We start from the raw sequence: 26,666 nt of genomic DNA on the forward strand, positions 1-26,666 counted from the left end.
TGTGGGGATCACTTATCCTCAGTCATCAAGTGATCAGCACCACTACTACCCTCAAGAAAACACACCAGAGAAACTTGAGAGAGAGGTGCTTTGGTGCAGCTCTACAGAGCAGCAGCAGAGAACATCCTTACCTATGCAGTAACTGTGTGGTTTGGCAACATGTCAGCTGAAGACAGGAGACAGCTGGACAAAGTGGTGCGTACTACATCAAGAATTACTGGATGTGATCTCACACTCCTAACGGAAATCTATAAGGCTAGACTACAAAAGACGGGCCTTAAAGTTTTAAAGGACGCCTCTCACTCAGCCAACAGCCTTTTTATATTCCTTCCTTCTCACAAAAGATGAACAAGTTTTACGAGCAGAACATCAGGTTCCATGACAGTACATATCCTGAAGCTGTCTGTCCTCTCCACACGTTTAGCAGATGTTTTTAATGCACATGAAGCACTTTATCTAAAGGGCCGTTTGATGCGCTGCTAAATCCACTACTGGTGCTACTGTTTTTATATATGGCGCCACTGAATCTTATGTTAACCACTTGTTTTATGCTTTTATGATTATTCTATTGCTTAATGTACTGTGTGCATTAAGACAAGATGTGTGGTTACTATATTTGTCTGTCTTTGTTTAACCCTTTAAAACCTGGAGTGACATCAATTTTCTCGCACTGCTTTCAGACACCTCTCACAAGTATTTCAACCTTTGACAGCTGAGCAAATTGGTTTGATTTATTGAAAATTAAAAAAAGAAATCAGCAATTTGGCATAAAATGTCCTGCAAATTACAAGACATTACAAAAAGGTGACAAGGAAATTACCTGAAAATTACCTCAAAGAGTGACACAGAGAGAATTAGAAAATTAAAAATATAAAAGACTAGGGGGAAAATGCCCACACAATTATTATTCTAATTATATACTTATAATTCTAATAATAACAACTGTGAATATATACATATACTGAATGTATTAATTTTATTATTAAAATTAATTAAATATTTTTTTCTACTTTTCTACTATTAATTTTTATCTTTTTTTTAAAATATGTTTTATTATTAAAATTAAATATCAAATACATTAATTAAAAAGAATATTATTATTATTTTTTAGCACCCTTTTCAGGTAATTTCCTGTTTTTGTTGTTTTACTTTTTTGTGCTAATTTTCACCTTTTTTTTGGTAACTTTTTACTAATATCTTGCTAATATTTGGGACATTTCTCATTAACATGCTCATTGCCTTCTTTCCATGTTTTTTAAAGACATCAAGACAATTCACTAAGGCTTCAAAGGGTTAAGTGAACTCATCATGATTCTTCAAATAACCATGCTGATAACTGTAAGTGCTGACTCTTAAATCTTTGGCCGTAATGACCAAAGCCAGACAAGAGATCCGGACTAAAACGTGTGAACAGGAAAGAGAGGTTTGTCTCACCGGTGCTGACAGACATCTCCGTGCTGCATCCTGCTGTGAAGTCCTGCAGGACGACTGTCAACTCACATCCACCAGAGAGCTGCAAACACAAAGAGAGACATGCGATTAGACTTTTGAAACCTCAAAAACATTACTTATATAACAGGGGCTTTAAAAGCACATCCTCAAACTGTCACATTTTAATGCTCTCAATCTAAATTTTAGTCCCAAAGAATCTGCTGTAAAGTCATCTGATGGCAAAGGAAGAGATCCTTAATCCATCACTGTTGACACAATAAACACTGAATATTTCCATACTGAAGATGATTAAGTGCATAACTAAGCTTGTACTTGATGTTCTTGTGCCTGTGAACTTCACAGTGTGTGTTAAACAAGTCTGTAGAGCCTAAAGGTGACATAACAAGACTCTAAACTTTACATTCTGGATTAAAAACACCAGCAGTAGCAGTTTTCTGTTTGCAGACATAAATTGTCTGCAGGGCTGGAGGAACAGGACGAACCAGCAGCATGAGGACACGACCTCTGTGTGGTTTTATAACAAATACTGAACCTTACCAACACAGACAGAGCTGAAAGTGAACATCACACATTAAGGTTTGGAGAGATGAACTAAATCCTCAATTAGTCCTGAAGTCAACTGAGGACGACTGACTGATGTGTGAACACTCTGTTATCACAAACATCGCCACACCATATAAACCTGAACCACTCCTGATCTTTAGACTATAAACTCTAATCTGAGATCAGTACGACAGCTGGCAAGACTGTGATTAGTGTTATATTGTCCATTTAACTTGGTCAACACACCAAAGCAACTGTGGGTTAAACAAAATGTACATTTGGGCCTATTCGAGCAACTTTTGCAGATGCATCAAGCCTTTAAAGCCCCTGAACATGTGGTAATTCTCTGTGATTTTATTCATTCACTTATAAAAAAAGACCCCGGCAGCATTTACAAGAGGACGAGATCAAATGCCTTGTGTGTGAAAGCTGCTCTTGATTGGTCAGAATTTCCATGTGGGAAAAATCCGGGAAGTAAAGCAAACGTTGAAGAAGAGTACACTTGCAAGATAAATGTGACACTTTCTAATGTCACAGTGGAGGGACAACTACGCAGGTTGATTTTAGCGCTGCTCATCGTGGACTATATTGCTGTCATTGTTCATTTTAGTCAAAGCATACAGTTTGAAAACGAGGCGCGGCTCCAACTAGAAAACAATGTTTTGATGCATTGGATGTGCTGAATGTGCATATTAAGGCAGTACAGGAGGAGGTGCACATTAATAATCCTCCAGGACTGTAACATGCTCATGTTTAACCCAAACAATGTGTCATGTGACACACATGCAGTTGGTTCACATCCAGGTCGGAACACATTCTCACCACAAACAAACCGCACCAGAGTTCGCTAATAACCGTACTGAGACCACCTCTTCAAGGTGGTCTCGGTCTGGTTGTTTTGGTGCGCACCTGAGTGTGATTGCTGTGTTCACACCTGCTCAAACGAACTGCACTTAGGGGGCAAACAAACTTGAGTTCAACTGAACAGAACCAAACAGGGCAGGTGTGAAAGCACCCCAAGAGTGGACTGTACAGCTGAATGGAGAATAATATAACCACTGGATCTGTACTGTCAGACACTCAGTATAAAAAGTTTGGACTTAGTCTGACATTTCAACTTGGTCGGACGTTTTCATCACTCTGACATGGGAGTTAAATCATGTCCCACTCATAACTGATCACACTGAGCAGGATAATGTGATCTCAAAGAAATCATCTCAAGCAGCAGCTATAAACACTTTCAGCTGGACAATTCTCAGAGTAAATTATTGACACTGAAAATGCAACCCACAGTTTTAGTCATAAAGTGCTCATGGTCCACGCTGTGGACTGGACTGTGAAAATGCCGTAATAAATCGGTTGTATAAAGAGTCAACAGACATGCGCACACACACGATAGTGACAGAGCTGACGTCACACTGCTGAGGTGTGCTGACCTTTTCTTCCATTAAATTGAAACAACATACGAGTCATAATAAATCAATAAATTAACAACAACGGCACACAGACAACAAAACAAATTCAACTGATTGAAATGTGTGTGTGTGTGTGTGTGTGTGTGGGTGTGTGTGTGAGGAAATATGTGTTTAAAACAAACACTGATAAAGCTTCCTGCACTGTCCTGACCTGGACACCTGTGTACTGTAGAAACATACAGTCAGCTGATGACTGCAGGGCTGTTGTGTATCGCACTGTGGAATGTATCAACTATTGCAGCCGAACATAACCACACATCACCTGGATCTGTCCCATGTTATTTTATCATTGGGACCTCCCTGACCTCTCGCACACCTACAGGCAGCAGTCACACTGACAGCACACGGAGCCGGTGTTGTGAACAAAACTGGCCTCGCTATCTTGAGACAGACTTATCTGAAAAGCTGCACCTGCTGTTCACCTGAATTAGGCATGGTCAAACCATACAGCCCAGTCCGTCCAACACACACTGCTGCTGCCAATCGGCTCGTTGCTCCCTCAGAGTCAAGACTGTTTGCTGTCCTGGTTCCACAGTGGCTCAACGAAAAATCTGCACTCTGCACTTCATCTGTCACAAACTGAAAACTGAGCTGCTCAGCCACACCTTGGCTCGTAAAAAACACTGAGAAACCTCTTCCTCCTGACGTCTCTAAATAAAGCACTTGAAATAGGCTGCATAATTTGATGATTCTACATACTTGCATGATTCTTACACATTTTTGGGGCTGTAACTTTTACCACTGAATGCACTTAAAGCCTGTTCAGACCTGGTATAAACACATGTCTTGGGTAAACGGCTCACAAGTGGACAGCTCTGTCTTTCTGGTCACACCTGGCATTAGAGTTAGTCTACATGTGTCTCGTGCAATCTTGGGACCCACTGGCTATTGTCTGATGACAACAAAGCTTCTCAGGGCGAGGGCCAATATTTCAGGCTGATCCAGTGTGGCCAGCAGATATCCAGGCCAAGACTTCCTCTTCCAGCCCTAGGTGATGTTTTTAGAAAGCACAAGATTTCATTCCATTGTTTTGCTGACGACATCCAGATTTACCTTCCACTAAGGTCTTTAAGCAAGGACGCAATGCAACCTCTACTGGATTGTTAGAGTGATGTCAAATCTTGGTTGAGCTCTAATTTCTTAAATCTTAATGAGTCCAAGGCAGAGATTATCCAGTTTGGAGGCCACATGTCCCCACGCAGCTCCGCAGATTTCCTGGGCCCCCTGAACCCCAACATTCGTTCCTCTGTAAAGAATCTCGGGGTGGTTTTTGATAGCCAATTCAAATTTGACAAACAGATCAGTGCTGTCTACCGCTCGTCCAGAACGCTGCTGCTCGCCTCCTCACAGGCAAGAAAAAGCGCGACCACATCACGCCAGTTTTAGCCTCCCTCCACTGGCTCCCGGTCCATTTCTGTATTGATTTTAAACTTCTTTTAATTGTTTTTAAAGCCCTCCATGGTCTGGCCCCTTTGTACCTCTCTGAGCTCCTTTTGTGCCACACCACAACCAGAACCTTAAGGTCTTTGGACCAACTACTGTTGGTGGTGCCAAAAACCAGACTAAAACCTCGAAGTAAGCCTTCGCAGCGGCTGCCCCCAGGCTCTGGAACAGGCTCCCCCTTCACATTCGATCTTCCCAGTCCCTAAAGACTTTTAAATCCTCCCTAAAAACCTCTCTCTTCCACCTGGCGTATCATTCAGCCTGAGCACAATGATCAAGTTTGGTTTTTTTTTAAATTGCTTTTTTAATGTTTGCCCTGTTTTCTTATCGCTGTTTCCTACATCTGTTCTATTTTTATTACTGATGTTGTTTTAACTCTGTAACCACCTATGTGCAGCACTTTGGTCGACTGCCGTTGTTTTAAATGTGCTCTAGAAATAAATCCTGACTTGACTTCCATGTGCGGTCATTTTGGCTTTTCTCTATGAACAGAAAGCTACACACAAAAAAAACTAATATAAACCTATAGCAAGCAGATGATAGCTGATGGGTTCTCAGGTTGCATTTTGGCCAATGCCTTCCACACGGACTGTTAACCTACTGTTTAAATATGAACTGGGACTACAAAACTGACTACAAATGTAAACCAGAACACTTCCTCTACCATGATCTTGTCCCACCGTCACATATTACATCTCAAGTGACCACTTATGATTGGATATTACTTCCTCACTGTATATGCAAATAAGCCAGACATCATTTTTGTTTGCCTCGTTGTTTTTAACCGGCAGGATATATTTTGTGCTAAATGCACACTTACAGTCATTAAATTCAAAGTGGCTAAAATCTTATTTCTCTGCAGAGCTGCAAGCAGTGTGTTAATTCGTACAGCCTCCACTTACCCTGCTTGCTTTTTCTCTCTCTGTCTATCAACACACCAGCTTAACCCGCAGTCCCTTCATGTCCCTGGCACTAGGACACTACTGCTGCTGCAGGAGTGTGAGCTCCAGGCTGAGTGGGGACAGCCAGTGAAAGCCCAACCACACACATATCAGTATCAGGGCTAACTGTTAGCATCACACAGCTAATGTTACCCAACGGTTGTTAACAATTTGAGCTGTTTAGGTGTCGGTGTGACTTTGTTAGTACCCGTTAGCTTGTGCTAACCGGGCAGACGTTGAACTAGCATTCGCCAGGAGTACATTAACACCTTTACCTATAGCTGTTTACTTGTTAACCGATCACCCAAGACCCGTGTTAATACCGAGTGTAAACAGGCTCTACTTGTACAAAGTTTAGGATACAAACACGAGCTACATAAACATAATGAATGAGATCAATTAAGGTGAATCGCAGATGCAGATTATCACAGAAAAAGCAATTAATATTAGCCGCAATCCAAATGTGAAAAATAGTTGCTATAGTATTAAAGCAGTAAATTAACTTGAACAATAAAAGACAAATGTGTGTTTAATGACACAAAAGTGGCCGCGGGATGTGAATTAAGTTCTCCTCTATCTACCTTGTCTGCCCTGTTCTCATTGTCTTGGAAAATGTCAGGGGGGAGTGTGTGTGTGTTAACATGTGTGTGTAAGCAGGCACTCTTTGCAAGGCTAAAGATCTCCTAGCAACAAGGACCCCAGTTTCTATAAAAGGTGCAAGTGAGTTTATACCTGACAGATGGCCACAGCGTCAGAAGGCCCTGCAGCCCCCACGCAGGTGTTTTCACTTATTCTGGCTGATTAGACCTGGACTCAGGTTGAAGGCGGAGCTATACTGGGAATTGTGGAGTCACCAAACTTCATGTACTATTAATAATTTAATTTGCTTCATTTGGTTTTGCCAGCGTGTTACAGGGGTGTGGAAACCTGCTCAGACAGGGTGCAGATTAATGAAACAGCAGGTCTCATACTGACTGTAGCAGGTGATATCAAAAAGCCGTTGTAGTTTATTGTCTTACTGTACATAAATGCCAGCATGTTTATTTGACAGTTGTTCATCGTAAAAATCTAATGTCAAACTCATGCATCTGAGCTACTGGAAACTTTCAACAAGGCAGAGAGGAAGAAACAGTTCAAAGCATGGCTTCAGCTCATAAAGAAAGATGACACAGTGCTGCCTGTAATGTCTGTAAAATGTTAATTCCAAGAAGAGCGGAAACACCAGCAATACGCCGAAACATCTTTCTACACAACATGGGCTTGAATTCCAGGAATGCCATATATTTGACACTCTACGCACGAGTGCCACTGCTTCCCAGTCGGGCAGCACATCCGTTACTGAGGGTTGATATCCTGTTGTAATAACATCAGCGCCATGCGGGCAGTCTTAACAGATTTTTCATGACTAAGAAAACTTAACTGGAAACAAATACTGTACAAATATTCTCTCATTTCACTCAGTTAGATGTTAGACGCCTTTATCAACTCTGTTTCACCGTGTGTAGACTCAGAGGCAATAAATTGGTTGTATTTAAGCTGAAAACCTGAGTGGGGCAACTATTTTCCTCACAGAAAAGTGATCAGGAATCGGTGAGGGAACTGATAAAGAATCAGAACAATAAGCAGAATCAATAATGGCAATCATATCAATAAAATGTTGTCACTTCCCATCCTGTCCCAATGCTCAGTGGGAAACCAAACACTATATGCTTCACTTTCCATCAATAATCTGTAAAATGTAAAGCATGGCTGATCAACGGCGTTCAAACTGGCCGTCACTCAAATGCCATTTTATGAAATTACTATACTTCCAAACTGTCTCTATTTGCCAATGTTTATCCAACCAACTGGATTTTAAGTATTTCAAGTAGAGGAAATGTGATTGGAAGCACTGGGTCTTTTTTTGTGCATATATGCCTCAATATAAGGGCTGGGGACAAAAATCAATACAGCATAGTATCGCAATATTTTGCATGCTGATATTGTACTGACACATGGATGCCAAGTATCGATCTTTCATTATATACTCTATTAATTTTTGCAAATACACATTTTAATACAACTTTTAGTACTAGAATAATAAAATCAATTGCTTTTTCGGTCCACTAAAGCAGTCCACAAACGTCACAGACATTGCAGACCTCCTGCAAAATGCAGCACATGAATGGGGGATTATGTTTGTAACAAACAACTCTTCTAACATGGGTGTTGCCATTCAGTTAGCAGGATACCTACATGTTAAGTGTTTCAGTTGAATGCTTAATTTGGCCTCACAGAGGATGTTAAATCTGCCCACAGTTTAGTTTGTCAGGTGTATGTAGTATTTCTGACAGGTTATATGACAGTGTTGGTCAGTCTGTCTGATTTGCGCCACATTTTGCTGCAATAAAAATGAACAAAAAAAGTTTATCTTATGGAGGTAAAACTGATGTTGACAGAGTTTTCCTTTGGGGTAATAATTTGCAGTTGGGAAAAAATTAATAAGTCACAATATATTTTATCGCAATACTCAGCATATCACAATAATATCGTATTGTGACCTAATTAACCTGATAATATTGTATCGTGAGTCCTCTGACGATTCCCATCCCTGAGCAAGTTTTTGATTTTCACTGTCAGCAGAGGAGAATATCGGTTTAATAGAAATTTACATTTTCTAAATAAAGTATAGTAAACAATATTTGTAGGACAACTTGTCACTTTGTGGGTGGGATAGATTTTTAAGTTATATTGAACATTTTCACACCCAACAGACACAATGTGTTATCATCTATGAACACGAAAACAAGCGTTCAGTCTGAAAATGTGAAAAACTAAGAGAAACAAAGTTGTCAGCATGCAGTGTGACTAAACCTACCAATAGACCAATCAATCACTTACACTTCACTGATTCATTTGTTATACATTTCGACTTCGTTGTTGCTAAGTGTTGAAATTTTGATAAATTATACAGTCTTTGTCGTTATCTTTTCTTTGTAATCAATGTTATTTAATAGGGGAGATATTTCCATGAGCTATTTTTGGATTCTAACCTCTCCTGCACAATGTGTAAACTTTAATATTTTCATTTCTGTCTTTTCTGTACACATGTATGTGCAAATAACTTAACTAAACTGAACTCTAATATGACCGTCTCGTTTGTGTGTTCAAGGATGTGTCTTGTGCTCTGCTGCTATCTACTCTACTGTCATATGACCATTTCTGCGCACTTAAAACACACACACATGCACGCGGCAGCTTGTGATGGTCATATGTTAGAGCAGAGGAAGACAGCGTTAAGCAGAACAAACACGCTTCACCTCCTTCAGCAGCAGAATGAATGGAACCTGTTGAGATCAGGAAACTTCAGTTAGCAGTAATTATCTGGTGAATGACCGGGAGAAGATTTCATTTCGTTACTCGAGCATGGGATGGATTAGTTGAATAGTCTGCAGCACAGCAGCCCTCATTTATCAGTATGAGTACAATGTTCTGTGACAAATGTGCGATGGCTTTTATTGGGTGAACTTCAGTCACACTCGTTGGTGTAGCGTGAGGTAACCACTGAAGATGTTTCAGGATCTTATAGTCTGTATTTTTACGGGACGTTTATGTTCAAAGGTCAAGAAAACAAGAGGCTTGTAAACTTTATGTCTGAGTGACAGATTCAGATCATTAAAATCACCGTGCAGCCATTTATTTTCCTTGTTTCTGGCAACAAGGCATCGCGCCCATCCCTTTAAAACAGGCATGACTAATAGAAAAAGTGGTTTCATAAAGCAAATCAAATTACATGCTTGAAATCACAATCCAATTAGAATAATGCAATAAATCAAGATGATAATAAATATTAGCCTCCACAGACGTTACCATTACTTTGATAAATGTGTCATTTTTACAGTCGTATCCCTCCTGTCTCTCACACGCAGGCTCCTGGAAATGTTCACCAGGGAGTAAAAATTGTTAAGCCAGAGAGACAGTGCATGCTTATGTGGAAATATTTTTGATAGTCAGGGGCCACCAACCCCGTCTCCGAGGAATTACTTTCATATGCTACTCGTTTGCAACACTTAGATTCCCTGGCACTTTTGCTCCAGTGCAAGAAGAGCGTGCCGTGTTCTTATACCACAAAAGAACCAGGGTTCATGTTCTGTCTTGCACTTTACATCAGATTTGACTTTTTAAATATTCAAGTAATACCAAGACCTTTCCCATGACTCAGCCAAGCGTCGCGTTGCCCAAACATGACCATAAAACACGTTAATCACGCTTTGCTTTCAAGAAGCGAATGTTGTGAGGAAAACAAATGAAAAAAAGTTGACAGTTAACAGCAACACTATCAATGTGAACATGAACATTTTGCAGGAATTATAATCTGGTCAGATTCAGCTAATGCAAAAGAGTTATACAAATACATATTTCTTAGGAGAGTGGTGTGAAATTTCCACCATAATTTTTTGTTTGTAGGAACCGTTCACCCAAAAATCTAAAATACATATTTTCCTCATCCCTGTAGTGCTATTTATTTATCTAGATCAGGGGTCGGCAACCTTTACTATCAAAAGAGCCATTCTTAACCCCTAAAAAAATCTAGATCTAGACTGTTCTGGTATTAGGATCAGAGTGTTGGAGATATCAATCATAGAGATGCCTTCCTTCTTTCCAATATAATGAAATTAAATAGTACTTGGCTTGTGGTCTTAACCAGGGGTCTTCAATGTTTTTCCAGGCCAAGGACCCCTTCGCTGAGAGAGAGAGATGGAGCAAGGGCCCCCTACTACATATACTGAGTTGCACTTGAGATAATCCTCTGAATATTTTTGGGCCTTTTCCTGTTTGCGCTTGCCTTTAGTTGCAAGTCAGCAGTTGTAGCATGACTAGGTGGGTTAGCCTCACCCACTGCAATTTTGCCCCCGATGGTTTCTGAGATGGACCTTGTCTCTCTTTCTTGAAAAATTACAAAACAATCCTTTGTAGCTCACAAGAGCGTCCATACACTTGGAATAATACAGCTAATTGACCAATGTATTTCAACAGTTCGTAACTGTCAGCTAACTAGTTCACCTCTGTATTTTGGTTAGGTGTGGCATAGTTAAAAAAAAAAAAAAACCAAAAAAAAAAAAAACCATTGAAGACGGTCTAGGCCAGTCCAGATTTCTCCTGAGTCATTAGTTTGAAGTCTCACAGTTAAATACTTTCAGCCTCATACTTGCGTTTGGCCATGTCGTTGAGCTAGTTTGCCGTCTCTGTAAAGTAATAGTAAGCATAATGTGGTGCTTTTTACGAACTTGACATGTGGGCAAGTCACTTGCAGTCCATTCAGAGTGGACTCATGACCCACTTTTAGACTGTGACCCACCAGTTGGGAGCCACTGGTCTCGACTAATAAATGGTTCTACAGGTAAGAGGAAAAATACATATTTTTGATTTTGGGGGAATAGAATCTTAAAAGTTCCTAAAACAGAACATTAAGCTTATTAACATTTTTCACGTCTTCAGCTAGATATCTCCAGGGTGTTTGTCACAGCTAAAGATAAAGGACCGAGCAGTCTTTGAGCTGTTGAACAATGGCTGTTAACAATTGTTTTCATTTTAACAAAGTCCATGTTCTGTAAAGATTAAACAGAGTTCGCTAGTCAAATGTGGACTTACTGCTTATCCATAAAAAAACGACACTTTCAGCAGATGTGTAAAAAGTATTCTTACAAGAACACAGCTAGCCGACTACATTTGGTTTTGCATTATGAACACATCTATATCAAGTCCATAGAGTGGTAAATACATTTATCTATAACGAAAGATACCTCTACAGTGGAGTAAGGTGTTTTTGTGTTTAAGGAGAAAGAAAGTGTGGCAATAACAGCAGTCAGCAGATGTTGGACTGGAGTAGTCTCTTCCTGGATCGGATACCATGGAAAAATCCCTCATGTCCCCAGTGTGAATAGTGGGCAACTCCAGATACACCTCTATTCCAGGGAAACTCCTCCCTGTGTATAGCTGTCAACACATCTTGATCTCTGCCCAGTGTAGAAAGCTACCTATATTTCCATTTGCCAGATCCATAGTAAGTGACAGTGAGTTCGTCATTGTGAAACTGGAACTCTCCCTCAATGCTTTCCGCACTATCAGCAGACTCATTAACACCACGAAGTAGTCCAAGCACAGCAGTGGCAGTATTACATTGTCTTCCACATGTTTACAGAGAGAGTACAGACAGCTACAGTGTCTGTGCAGCAACGCCATAAGGCACAAGCAAGCTCATTATGCAACAGTGTTACATCCTGATCACATGTTAGGCTCTGATGCTGCTGTGCGGGCTGTAATGAGTTTAACACTAAGTGCCATAAACAAGTGTTTTGGTGTTTCTTCACATGGGAGCAGAACAGCATCACAGCACAGAAACCAGTCCAACCAGCCCAGCGTTGTATTGGCTGAAAATACAGTGGCAAAAGTAAAACATAAAGAGTGAAAAGTTCAGCTGTGGTACATTATGTCTGAGCCACGGTGTCTGAGCCACAGTCCTACTGCACCACTGAAAAATACTGAAGCAGTGTGACCAATGAGAGCCTGCTTCTGTGATGATACAACGGAAAAAGCTCCACAGACAATTTAAACCACTCAAACCGAACATTTAATTCACCAACACTGACTCCTCTAAGTGCAAACAACTCAATCACAGGCTGTGCTACACTTTAAACACTTTAAAGGTGTTTCCTAAAAGACAACGTACAGACTCACACAGAAGTAATTCCTCTCAATCATCACTTATGACCCCATAGAAGTGTGTCGGTGTATTTTTCAGTTTATTTTTTCAGTTATTTTCTGTGTCCAGGATGTTAATGAATGTGTACCCCCCACAGCACTCAGATGGGGCTTTATAAAAAGGCAGCAACCGACTTCCGGACCGTAAACAGCAGACACTCAAGAGACACATTCATTCATTCATTTTCCATAACCGCTTATCCTGTTAGGGATCGTGGAGGGGCTGGAGTCTATCCCAGCTGACATTGGGTAAGAGGCAGGGTACATCCTGGACAGGTCACCAGACTATCACAGGGCTAGTCTCGCTCACCAGACCTTTCTCAAGAAAAGAAAGGTCTGGCTGGGCCAACTCTCACTTCAAGATTGGAGAAAAAAACGCCCCAGCTGCTTGTACTTCTTTCAACCAATCACAATCGTTCTGGGCGGTGCCACAGCAACGGTGCGCTTGCAAAAATATTGACGGGGGGAAACAGGTTTTGGTGTAACACGCCCACAAAAATATCACCTACAGGACGCAAACCATGGCAGAAAAATGGCTACATCCCCGCAAGATCAAACACCGCAAAAGTTAGTAAAGGACGTGTTGAAAACGGTTGAAAACTGCTACACAACCGGAGGTGGTAGGGTGGGACTTCAGCGGGTGGCTCGTTCCGCCCAATGAGAGGCTGATCTATGCAGCGAACTTCCACCCACTCAGACTATCACAGGGCTGACACATAGAGACAGACAACCATTCACACTCACAGGCAACTTAGTCACCAATTAACCTGCATGTCTTTGGACTGTGGGAGGAAGCCAGAGCACCCGGAGAAAACCCACACTGACACGGGGAGAACATGCAAACTTTAAAGCATAAGGTGGACTATTCTATTATTGTGCACTATTACGGCAACCAAGAGTCAGGGCAAACATCAAGGTGTTCCAAAAATCGGTGTTCCACAAGGATCAACTCTGGGTCCTGTCTTGTTTACAATATATATTAACAATATTGCCTCTTCAGTGACTGTAATCTCATCATTTTTATGCTCTTCAAGATGCACTTGTCATTCGTAAGGTAGTATTTAATGCAAACAAAACAAAGTTAATACTTTTTTTCTGGAGTAAGAAATACTGATTCCAACAGCCGTCACCTGTCTACATTGAATGGCAGTAATATTGATATATTCATGACCACAGATCCCTCTGACACTCACCAAAACATTTTGTATAACCAAGCTGGTTGGTGCTCTCGGACACAAAGGCATTATAAACACTTGTATCTCTTCATCCAAAAATCTCTTATTGGACATTCACCACTCAACAAAAAAATTGCGCTGGACTGGACCAGAGAAGGACTCAAACTCGCTCTACTAAACTAACTTTATGCTTAAAATGCCACAGGTTTATTCTGAACTTGGAAGATCTGTCTTTAGTTTTTGTGCACCTAACATGTGGAATTATCTACCACACAGTCTCAAGATTGACACTCTCACTATCCCAGGGCAATGGTCTCAAATCAATTGACCTCAGCATGCAATTGTTTTTATTTTGTCAGCATTTTCCTTTTGTGATTTGTTGATTGTAAAATTTCAATTAACACTCTGTGCTATTATTTACTCGAATCACTGAAATCAACAGGCCTTAATTTGGGACAGGCCTTCAATTCCTTTCACACAAAACTGTTGCTCAGCAAAGATCCGCAAGTACAATCAAACTGTATATTAAACCAGTATGAATAATACTTGTTTAAAAAGTAGGCTTCAGATAATATATCATTTGTGAATCATTCTTTTGATCTAGCTCCAACAGACAGCGCATCAATGAGAGAGTGAGTTTCAACACTCGAGGATTACAGCAACTTGCATACTGACACAATACTACTTTATCCTGTTAAAACAATACTCACAACTTGGATTAATTTTCTTTGATTGTTTTGATCTGGGGACCCTAACGAACGAAAGGAATATGAATAACTTACAGGGTAATCAAGGAAAGGACACATAATTTGAGGTAGCCAACAACAACCCCCATTTTACATCCAAAGAACTTCTATTAAAAAAAAAAATAACTGCTTGTCAACCAGACTAGGCGTCAAGTTGAGACAGGCATTTATTTGTCAAGATGTGTAGCCAAACCAGGCAAGTAAAAGGGACTGGGCGTTTCACTGAAGTTTCATGGTAATGGTTTTTTTGTATCTGAACATCATGCCAAATGAGAAAAACCTTGATGATTTTCAAGGCTTAAATTACGATTTGAATAAATACATTAATGAATGAATTTGTTTTTTTTTTTACAAATTGCCCAGCCCTCGTTTATCATGCAATGACAGTAAATCATCTTAAAGTGGAAATAGACTAGATTTTGTTTTGCCATAACATATCATTTTGACGTAAATTGATTGCACAATGTCATAACCATAAAATAAAGACACCATCTGCATTTAGACTGGTTCCTTCTAAGCCTGGCTTACACTAAGCACCTCTGTCTGCCTCAGGTATGATCTCCAGGGAAAATAAAGGCTCAATTTACCGTAACAAAGGAAGTGAAAATGGAAGTTAACCTGCCTAGTTTGTTTGCTTCAAAGCATTTGATGAATTCTCAAAAGCATAAGGCATTAGATCCATTTACAAAACAAAAAAATGACAGGTCATTTATGGATTTCTAAAATACTGTGTGCCCTTTTTTTAAACCATCAAGGCTGCACATAACAGACTGATAATCATCATCATGAGAGCTGTGTCTAAATTACACCCTTTGTATAGTTGTTGATGCACAAATAACATGTAAAATGTTTTTGACTGTGGGCAGCGGTGTGGATGGCGTGTGCTGCAAAATAACAGCATGACAGTGTTTACACTGTTTACCCAGAGTGTCTGCTCTGTAATCTGAATCAAACTGGATCCAGTTCAGCCGTCTGGACATTCACATTTTATTTATCCCGTCTCTCCGTGGCAGCTAATGGCCTGTTTCCTGTCTGTCTGTCTGCCTGGCACACACACACCCTGTTTAACCATTAACCTCCCCAATTACACACACACGTACACACATTCCCACCCGCAGTCCAGCTTTACAACACACTAAGTGAAAGTCAACAGCATGTATGATCTGGATTAGCATCTGAATCAGTGGCCAAACCTCAACAACTAAACCTCAAACACTTATTTTTCTCAGATTACAAACTCATAATCTCAGATTTCAAACTTTTAACAGCTGCGGGAAGAGGACTGCACACAGACGTCTTTCTTTTTAAGTCACAGATCACACAGGACTTGGCTGCACACAAGCTGTCTTTTCTCCCAGCGGCTCCATTCATGCAGAAAATCAAGTCAAAACAGGACTGTGTGCAAGTGGATTTAAAAAGTTTGGAAGGCGTGACATGTCTGTGTGTGCCCAAATATTGTATTTCGACATTTATTAGTTCCATTAATAACATATATACGAGTAGCATAGTGTTTGGTAGTAAACAATAAAGCTTGTTCTTTAACACTCAACCAACTCAGTAAGCAAAGTTTTTACTGCACCAGCATATAGCCAGAGCCAGAAGTCTTTGTCAGAAACAACACCACCACGTTGGCAAAGGTATATCAATACATTCTGGGTCATTAACTTTTATTTCACTATATTCTCTCTGCAGAAATATTACTTCTATGACAGCAACATGCAGCCAAGTACTTGACTTAAACATGACAGTGCTCCAACAGTAAAGCAGCATATTTGTCATTACAGACAGCAGTGAATGAAAAACACTACTAACTGGTACAATCTGAGCTGCCAGTGCAGCAGCTGGTGTTCAGTGTGTGTGTGTGTGTGTGTGTGTGTGTGTGTGTGTGTGTAGTCCAGCAGTTTGTACTCACTCTGCTGCTCTCTTTGAACAGTTTAAAGCTCATCCACTTTGGCATGTTGGTCTCTCCTCTGCTGTCTCCCTCTCTCTGTGTCGTTCCCTCTGTCTTTGACAACTCCCTCGTTTGTGTCTTTGCCACACACACACAAACACGCCCTTACACTGTCCCTCTCTCCCTCCCTCCTTCTCTCCCTCTCTCTGAACAAACAGCTATAGCTTTGTGTTAGATGGGGACGGCACTCTGCTAGTGTGTGTGTGTGTGTGTGTGTGTGTGTGTGTGGATCAGTGTGTTCACATTTCTCCCACTCCCTGGAAGCTACTAGGGCACTAAAACACTTTCCAGGACTCTGTGTCTATGTGTGTGTGTATGTGTGTGTGTGTGTGTATGCGAGATACAAAAGTCATATGACCAGCAGATGGCCACTGTGCAGCTTCAGTCTGAACCTGAAACTGAATGCATTTGATTCATGAGAACACACATGTAAACAGTTGCAAGTCAGTGTAACGGTGTTGAAGCTGTGTACTGCAATGCAACATTAGTTACTCATCTGAAGGTGTAAAATATTCGTCCCTAAGTAGTTAAATTAGATCGATTAGTTTTGTTGCGTTCACTTTCAGCACTTGGTCTTAACTTGTGACAGTTTCACAAATCCAAGCGAGGAAAGAAGTATAAACAAATATGATTAAAAAAAAGTTACAGCCACATACAGACAGTGTAATGGCCGGGATCCATACCTTTGAATCTGCACACTTCACAGAGTTGACTAATTCGTCTGGCATTTTGAGATGAAACAGCGGTTTCCCAATGAGCTCAGCCAGGAGCACTCAATTAGCCAATCAGGACAGGGCAGGGCTAACGCAGTTGTTAAGGTTTCGTCGAGCAGTGCGCCTGGAACCAGTGAGGAGTAATTATATTACAAAGAAGACGACACATGCACAAACAGGACCTGTACCAGGGGTAGGCAACCTGTGGCTCCTTAGCTACATGCGGCTCTTTCGCCCCTCTCCAGTGGCTCCCTGTGGTTTTGGCAAAAAATTACATAGGAATAAATAACAGCTATTTTTTCAACATTTTAATTTTCATTTGTCATTGTCGTAGGCCTTGAGTGATTCTTGCATTCTCCATTGTAAAAAGCTGTATTAAAAAAAATGTTTTTCCACATTTCATCAACCAAATGTGAGTCATACGGCCTTATTTTAAATTTTGCCAAACTTCAATGGCAATGGCTTGTCTTGGATCTCACCAGCTAAGCTAGCTATGGATTCCAGATCGAAAAAAAAAAGTCTCAAAAGGACAATAGAGAATTTAACAGTGTATGTGTGGACATATTTGTTTGCTTTTACCACCAACCCTGCAAAGTTAAAATACAAAACAATCATAAATAGCCCACTGCAGAGCAGCCACCTTGTGATAAAACACTCAATAAATGCTCATTTAGTCCGATTAGCAAAGTTAATGGGTGAATTTAGACTTACTGTTACCTTCAGTATAAGGCTCAAATATGTTTTGTGGCTCCAGGCAGATTATTTGAGAGCTTTTTTGCCCAAAAATGGCTCTTCTGATAGTAAAAGTTGCTGACCCCTGACCTATATACATGCATGAAATGGAGAAATGTCAGAGCGAAGGTGCTCCCCATGGGTAGGTGCCCCAAGCAATTGGGGTTTGGTGTTTCGCTCAAGGGTATCTCAGCACAGCCTAGAAGCATGAACTGGCACCTCTACAGCTACCCATCCACACTCCATGCTTGGTCCGTACAGGGACTTGAACCAATGACCCTCTGGTTCCAAAGTTCTTACAGGCTGAGCTACTGCTGCCCCCAACAATGGTAAGTGCTACAGACAAGACAGACGTTGCTATCCAGGCTTTTCTTAATTGTCATGTCTTTTAAATATCGCCCGACATAGTGGTTTGTTTTTACTTTGCTTTGCTCCACTCTTAAAACCCCGGCAAAACCAGTATGTTGGCATGGACTTAAAATGGCATTAGAGATTCAGGCAAATACGTTGGCCTCTAGTAAAGGGAAAATCAAACCCCCCCTCCCCCAAAGAAATCAGTTAGAGTGGACTTAATGTCAGACAGAAGATAGAAATGGAGTGTAACGGTTGACAACTCTATCTGATATGGGGCAATTGATTCGACACATACTGGGACAAAACCAGTCATGGTTGCCAACTTTAGTTAAAGACATCAATCAGGGAGATTTCCTGCTGATCTGGCCTATATTCAACTGCAGCTGTATTTCTAGACACTTTAATGTGACAGCACTTGGCAAATATGTCACATGAACAGTATAATGGAAATTAAGTTTTCCTCGACAGAGACTATGTGGTATTAAAAACGTGAAGCCAGAGGGAAATGATTTGCTATGATGCTAAATGGTGGTCTGACATGGTTTCAGGTACATGTTTTGTTTCTTGCCATGTAGAAAGTTTTGTTTAGTTTGCAGAAGTTTGAGAGATGCATGTCTTACTGTGCGTTCCCACCAAAAGATTCATGAGCGTCATAAGCAGCCAGCAGCCATTCATTTTCAATGAACACTCGCGACAAAGAGTGTCACTCGCGTCGGCTGCAGTGAGCGACCGCGAGCAGCGCGATGCCAGGGACCTGAGCGTCAAGCTGAAGTTGAGAGAAGCTCAACTTTATGCAAATGAGCAGCGCCGCCACCGAAGCAGCAGCGAGCAGCAGCGAGCAGCAGCCAGTTGCAGACCGTGAATATTCTCAAGGCGGGACAGTGAAAGAAAGAAAGAGATCTTCTGCATCACAGCCTGAAAGCCCTGCCCCTTGGCAGCCATCTGCAAGCCCTGCCAGAGCTGCCAGGCAGCGCGATGCCAGCGACCTGAGCGACCGCTGGCGATTTTGAATCTTTTGGTGGGAACGCACAGTTAGATTTGATTTGGCTTGTAGAGGCTTGTACTCAGGACAGAAGGAGATGTAAACATTAATAGGGTCCTCCTCTGCTGTGGTGATACGTTTGGTGGGTAGTTTAGAAGAAAAGTTCCTACATGAAACTGCTCACAAAAAGATCTGTGGATTATCTTGTGTAACCAGGTCATGGTTTCTTTTTTAGTTTTTCAAATGTATTGTTGGTTCGTTGAGCACCTCAAGCCAAGTGCCATCTAGCTCTATTATATTGGAGAGGAGGCAAACATGTCTACGGCAGATATCTCCAACACTCTGCATCACCAAAACAATCTAGATTGATAATATATGAAAATACATTGTTTTATAATCATGTGTGTCAGCTGGGCTTTTAACTTTTTTTTTTTAGCTAATATCATTCCTCTGGGTGACTCAGCCTGAAAGACTCAAGCCAGGCGTCATATACGTCTTTATTCCATTTATGGCACAGGGATAAAAATGGATTGCTGAGCCCCTTTCCAACCAGTGATGCATATTCAGTCCTATAGGACTAATGTGCTCGTAACTTTTATTGGTCCTGGCTCACAGAAAAACCCGATTTTTACTCCAACTGAAGGCGGAGGCTAAAAAAAAAGTGTTTTTGCTCTGACCTACGGAGCTGTGGTAGAGCCATGAGGGCCGCCAAGCTGTCAACCACTGGAACGATGCTTTAAATAACATAAAGACCACAGACTAAACCACAGCTGACTCACTGCGCCAGGAAACGTCACAGATAGACATATTCCATTCAACGTCATGGACCTGACATATATAACAAGATGTTACAGAATTGGCAGGAACCTCAGCGTGTCAGCAAAACATCACGGGGCTGACTCCTGAATCAGGTCATGTATACTGGCGAGGAGCTGTCCTTAAGGTTACCCCACTATATCTAGAATAAGCTCTAAACCAGCCTGTGGTGCCTTCAGTCATTATGGTCCTTCTGTCTGGAATTCTCTACCACATGAACTGAAGTCTGCTACGACACTATCTTCTTTAAAAAGCAGACCAAAAACACGTCTATCTTTGCAAGCTTTTAATCAGGTTTTAGAATCAGTCTCATTATGGATAATAATACCTTTTAATCCCCTTTTTCTAACTTCAAAAACCTTCCAATCTTATTCCCTTTTCATTGTAACGTCTTCTTCATTGTATGTTTTTATCAGTTGCCAGAAGTAAAAGTTGGCATTGTAGGTTTCTACAAACCATGAATACGTTACATTTGCTGACATTAAATATATCTCAACATTTCGAAAGTGGTGCAGTAAATGAGCTGACTATCATTTGGGGGTGGAGGGGATGGTCAATGGCGAGACGCCTGCAAAGCTGCAGACCACTGAGACCAACAAACAATAAAACATGTTGCTTTTTTAACCAGTCATGATTGCCTCCTCCAGCCTTTTAGCCAGCCCACGTGGGTGTTTTTTGGAAACCTGGCGCTGTGTTTCCATCGGAGATAGCGATAGGTATTTTAAGCAAAAATATGATCATCTCATAAACATAACAAAATTGTTTTGTGCCTAAACCTGACCACACATTAACCATAGAGTTCATGAAATGCAAAGTCTTAGTGTATGTGCTGCATAATAACATACAATGGAAAGCCTCAAAGCTTTGCAGAAACGTACAATGCCAACATTTATTCTGTCAATTGAGTTCGTTTTTATAATGTGATACCCACTTCTTCTATTTTATCTTTAAGTACATTTAGTCCACGGCTGTCGTATAACATGGTATATAAACAAACTAGGGCTGGCCCTTAAAAGTCGACGATTTGAAACATCAATCATCAGTTGGCTCAGTCGACTAATATTGCTTTAAGTCGAGTGGTCTCTCTTTTTTTTTTTTTGGCATTTAATTGGCATATATACGTATTGAAAAGCCAAATCTGATTCAACTGGTCTAACTCTAAAATGGGTGCAGCCCTTAAAGCCACAGTGTGTAGGAATTTCTCCCATCTAACGTTGAAATCATATATTGCATTCAAACAGATGGCGCACTCTAGCGCCTCACTGTTTCAAACGCATATTGCAACAACTGTAGCCGCTGTGTACCAAAAAGCTATGATAACACTGATGAAACCATGTCATCCGATACTATATGGAGTATTCATTCAGGCTCCTACTCAGACACACGCGACGCGAGTTGACAAACCCCCTCCTCACCATGCTGGCTGTGTTTACAACGTAGGACTGTTGGGGCGGGTGTAAACTGAAACAAACCAATCATGTCTTGTCCTTTGACAACTGACAAGTGGCTCAACCTCACACACCTCATCCCTCTCCTCGCATTACTGTGCCGCTAACAGCTGTTAGTGGCCAGCGGCACTACTGCCGCATAACAAAGTCCCACTCTTTGAGCATAATGCAGGATCATGTACAACCTGGTTGATCATGTATTATGCAGCATCACGGGAGACGGAATCCTTGTCGCCAAGAAAGTGCAAAAGGGAATCAAAAAGGCAGCGTGACCGGCGAATTAAAAAAAACAAGGGGCAGCATTGGGGTTGCCTTTCCCAGGTGGTAAGAGCAGCTGAAGGAGAAAGGTAATACAATCACAGGCCAGCGCTAACAGCGGCTAACAGCTAACAGCGGTGCAGTGATGCGAGGAGAGGGATGAGACTGTTAGCGACTGGCCGCTAACAGCGGCTAACAGCGACGCAGTGATGCGAGGAGAGGGATAAGGCTGTTAGCGACCGGCCACTAACAGCGGCTAACAGCCAACAGCGGCACTGGCCTGTGATTGCATTACCATTCTCCCTCAGCAGCTCTCTCTACCTGGAAAAGGCTACCCCGATGTGGGCCTGCGTTTTTTTAATTCACCGGTCACGCTGCCTTTTCTATTCCCTTTTGCGCTTTCTTGGCGACGAGGATTCCGTCTCCCATGATGCTGCATATGCATGATCCTGCATTATGCTCAAAGAGTGGGACTTTGTTTCAAATTTGCCAGGGTAGTAGCAAAGCGCCTCTTGCTCCTCTCCTTTGGCTCCTCAGTCACGCAGTGCTGGCCTGGCTCTCAACAAAAACGCCGAGGGCGGTGCTGTATGTCCCTTGCTGGCGGGTGTATTCTGAAGATGGCGAAATGTAATGGAACCCCACAGACGACTTACCCGCACAATGTACAAACAAATCCGAAATTCTCCTTTTACGAGACTAAGTCAGATTATTGGTGGAGGTAATAGTACACCAGTGATGACATATTTATGAATGCAGACATCAATTTTTGCCAATAAACAACTGAAAATGTTACACAATGTCCCTTTAAATAAACTTGACTTGACTTATGCATTTGGACAGTGGCACAACAAGTCTTCATACATAACTGTCAAAAAAGCAGTCTGTCAGTGCCTCCTAAAATGACCCTGTGACTTTTTCAGAAATGTTGCCTGTCCTGCCAGTGTTTAATTGAGGTTAGGGAAAGGTTGCCTTCATGCATAAAGGGAAAAAATTGAGTTTTGGTAGGAAAAAGCCACAAAACTCACAACTATGTATGCCCAACCATTCACCTTGACCTTCTGCCAATTAGAGAGGACAGTCATTACTCACATGACCACAAGAGGTCACTGGACAGGACAATGTAAAAACAGGTTGTTTGAAGTGAATGTTAAAATGTCAGCACTGTTGTTTTCCTGGTGAGAACCTAAAGGTTTTGTTGTTTTAACTCTGTAAACCAACACATTTGGTTTGCACTAAAACATGACCATGAGGTGAAAGTTCTGACTTTTAGATTTAATTTGAGGGTCTTTACGTACTTGCATACATACAAACAACCCAGTTCAAAAGATTAAAATCATCACGTTAATCTCATTGCCGAATTTCAAATCAAATGTACTGGAGTACAGAGCAAAATTAATGTAGCTGTTGAATGCCATCACACACCAGTCAAGGTTTTCTTACAGTTGACATCCATGTCTGTGAAAATATGGATGCTTCACACACATCTTCCCCCGGCAGCACAGAAAATTTATACAACCAGCACAGTTTCAAGATTAGTGTCACCAATTCAGGAGTCTCGCTCACCAGCTTGACTCTCACTTTAAGATTGGAGGAAAAAACACCCCGGCTTCTTGTATTTCTTTCAACCAATCACAGTCGTTCTGGGCGGTGCCACAGCAACGGTGCGCTTGCAAAAATATTGCCGGGGGGAAACAGGTTTTGGCGTAACACGCCCACAAAAATATCGCCTACAGGATGCGAACTATGGCAGAAAAATGGCTACATACCCGCAAGATCAAACACCGCAAAAATTAGTAAAGGACGTGTTGAAAACTGCAACCAAAGGTGGTAGGGTGGGACTTCAGCGGGTGGCTCGTTCCGCCCAATGAGAGGTTGATCTATGCAGCGAACTTCCGCCCGCTCAGACTACCAATTCAGTATCAGAATGTCTCCCCTTCTGTTCCTGACCTTTGACCTTTTGGATATATAAAGTCATCACTTCGGCATTTTATCCTATCGGACATTTGTGTGAAGTTTTGCCATAATTAGCCTCAGAATTCTGGCCTGAACCAAAGACCCTGACCTTTGACCACCACGTTTTAATCCGTTTATTCTGCAGTTCAAGTGGACGTTTGTGCCTTACTTGAAGAAATTTCCTGATTGTCTTTGTAAGATATTGTATTTACAAGCATGAGACAGATGCAAGGTTGCACTGACCTTGACCTTCTGAACACCAAAATCTAATCAGTTCATCGTTGAGTCCACGTGAACGTTTGTGCCAAATTAAAAAACAAAACAAAAAAAAAAACCTCAAGGCAGTAGGTTCCATCTGTCCAGCCACAGGTTTTTCCTTAGCTATTAGTTCAAGATCCACACAATTAACTCACTGTACAACAGGAAACAGCACTTCAAAATAAAAGCTCTGTGCTGGAAATTTTCTGTACTTAAAAAAAAGTGTGTTTTTTTTTTTTACAAACTTGACATGTTTACGAGTCACTTATGGTCTGTTCAGAATGGGCCCGCAACCTAGTTCTGGTCCACGACCCAAGGTGTTCTTGAGATACTGCAACCACAAGAAAGAGAGAGGCAAAGTCACAGTGACCTTGGCCTTTGGCCACCAAAATTCAATCAGTTCAACTAGAGTCCAAATGGACATTTTTGACAAATTTGAAAAAATTCCCTCAAGGTGTCCTTGAGATATCGCGATCACAAGAGTGGGACGGATGACCAGATGGACAACTCAAAAACATAATGCCTCCGGCTGTCCAAATACTTCAAGTACTACTTTGCTCTGTCTGCTGAGCTAGCCTGATGATTGCCACAGGATGCCAGATATAAGTGTCCTATCACCACCTCAGGAGGTGTTTACTGTCAACTGCGTTATTAACAGTAACAGAGATGGTTTGAACTAACCAGGAGATTACACTGTAGCATGTTTGACTGGTCTGTATGTCAGCATGGTAACAATATAATAAGAACACTGACAGAGATGGAAAGCTGCAAACTAAAGATCTCTGCAAAGGCGACCAGAAAAATAAAGGGGAAAAGGAGCCATTCTTCATATAAAACTTCTCCAAAAACCACCAGAAACAGTAGCTTCCCACCCTGTCTACACATGCATGCACACTCACACACACACACACACACACACTCACATATATCCCCTCTAGACCCAGACAGCCAGTGGAACATCTGACTATGCCAACGCTGGGCTGTTATTATACTATACGGGGGAGAGCAGAGGACACAGAGAGAGAGAGACAGAGTCAGAGAGACAGAGAGATGTGTGAAAATTGAGAAAGTGAGAAAGAAAAGAAAGATGGAAGCAAATGGAGCAACTAACGGTGGGTATGTGTGTGTCTAGAAAGAAGGAAAAAACAAGGAGGGCGACAGACAAGAAAAGAGGGTGAGGCAAGACAGAGAGAGGTATGCAGTTGTTTATGAGAAATGGGATAGGTGAGAGGAAAAAGAAGCAACATATTGAACCAGAACCTGTATTAATGGTTTTTGGTATCCTGGAACCAACACTCAGATTTACAATAAAAAATATATTCTTATCTACTGGAAGAAAAAGGTGATTGTTGCAATCAAATGACGCCTTAAAGCGACAAATTCACATCCAGTTTAATGTTATTTAAAAATATCTTAAAAATTTTCTGAGTCCTGCTGATTAGCCACACTTTTTTCCAAATATTTTTTGACATGCTTTTGTGCTCTGAATTAAAAAAAAAGGAGGCTGTTGCTCAAAGGGGCAGATGAGGTGTAACTGCAGTAGAAGCTGCAGGTCATATGTCATCTAGGTGCACTGTCACACCTCTGTGTCTGAATAGCAAACCCATAACCCCTTTTTACTGGGTGCACCTGCAGCGCACATACAGCGTAGGGATGCATGAGTCACAGGAAATATGGTGATCTTTCATTTTGGGATGGTGTGGGACTGTTTCCTTAGTATTTAGACCTAGCACAGACCCAGAGTTTGTGTAATATGGGTAAGTTAACATCTGCAGACGGCTAAGTAGGAGATAAAGTTACAAAGCAACCACCAGCTGGTACGAACAAAACAAATACCGACAGGTTGATCAAGACCCCAAAGTGGATGCCTTGTTAAGCTGGGTTCACAATACATGACATTTTTGTCCATTCCGACAGTCACTACATCAGATTAGGCGATGATGGAGTCATAAAATCGTGCAGTGACTTAAACGACAGACATTACAGACTACACGTTGATCCACGACTAATCGTCCCTGGGCGTCTTTCATGACATGTGTCATGTCATCGGGTTATTCTTGTCCTATTTTCATTATTGTTACTATTCTTTCAGTCACTGTGGCTGCTCATGTGCCACTGTAGTAAAAAAGTGCCACCAAAATGGCAGGAGCTACATTTGAAGTATGGTACGCAAACATGCAAGTCACTGAATCCTCCACAACAACTTCCTGCAAATGTTTCACAATAAAAGCCTTTTTAGAAAATGGAGGGATTCTCTCAACCGAAGTTCTATGGGGCTTTTAATTTGAAACAGATTCAGGAAGTGTTGAGTTTGACAGTGCAATACATTGACTTTATCAAGGCAAATGGGAGCAGATTTAAGGTAAAAATAAAAAAAACACAGAGGGAATAATAAATAACAGCCTGTTTATGATGTAGAATTATAAGATTTATAATAACACCTAGATACAGATACCAAGATGGCGCCTATTCATTCCAATGGAGTTGCTTGCATGCTACATACCTTTCTAGCTTCAAGGGTATGCAGCCTACTGAACACGTGCAGTCGTGTATCTCCTGTTGGCTCCGCCCGCAAGTTTCTGCTTGTCTGACAGACTTTACATTGAGCTGAGTTCACAGATTTTTAAATCGTTTTGTCAGCCTGATGAGAGTTATACATATAAAACCTCCATGGATCAAAAGTTC

General features: G+C 41.3%; 1 protein-coding gene across 2 annotated transcripts in view; it reads right to left on the reverse strand.

The window, feature by feature from the left end:
- kalrna (kalirin RhoGEF kinase a) overlaps positions 1-26,666 on the reverse strand; it is a 213,456-nt gene that overhangs the window by 55,821 nt on the left and 130,969 nt on the right. For both annotated transcript variants that reach the window (XM_049595069.1, XM_049595068.1), the window contains exon 39: positions 1,435-1,513. In XM_049595069.1, the coding sequence (XP_049451026.1) occupies positions 1,435-1,513 (79 nt within the window). The remainder of the gene's footprint in view (positions 1-1,434; positions 1,514-26,666) is intronic.

The sequence above is a fragment of the Epinephelus fuscoguttatus genome, linkage group LG13 (assembly GCF_011397635.1).
Source record: "Epinephelus fuscoguttatus linkage group LG13, E.fuscoguttatus.final_Chr_v1".
In the NCBI taxonomy this organism is placed as follows: Eukaryota; Metazoa; Chordata; class Actinopteri; order Perciformes; family Serranidae; genus Epinephelus; species Epinephelus fuscoguttatus.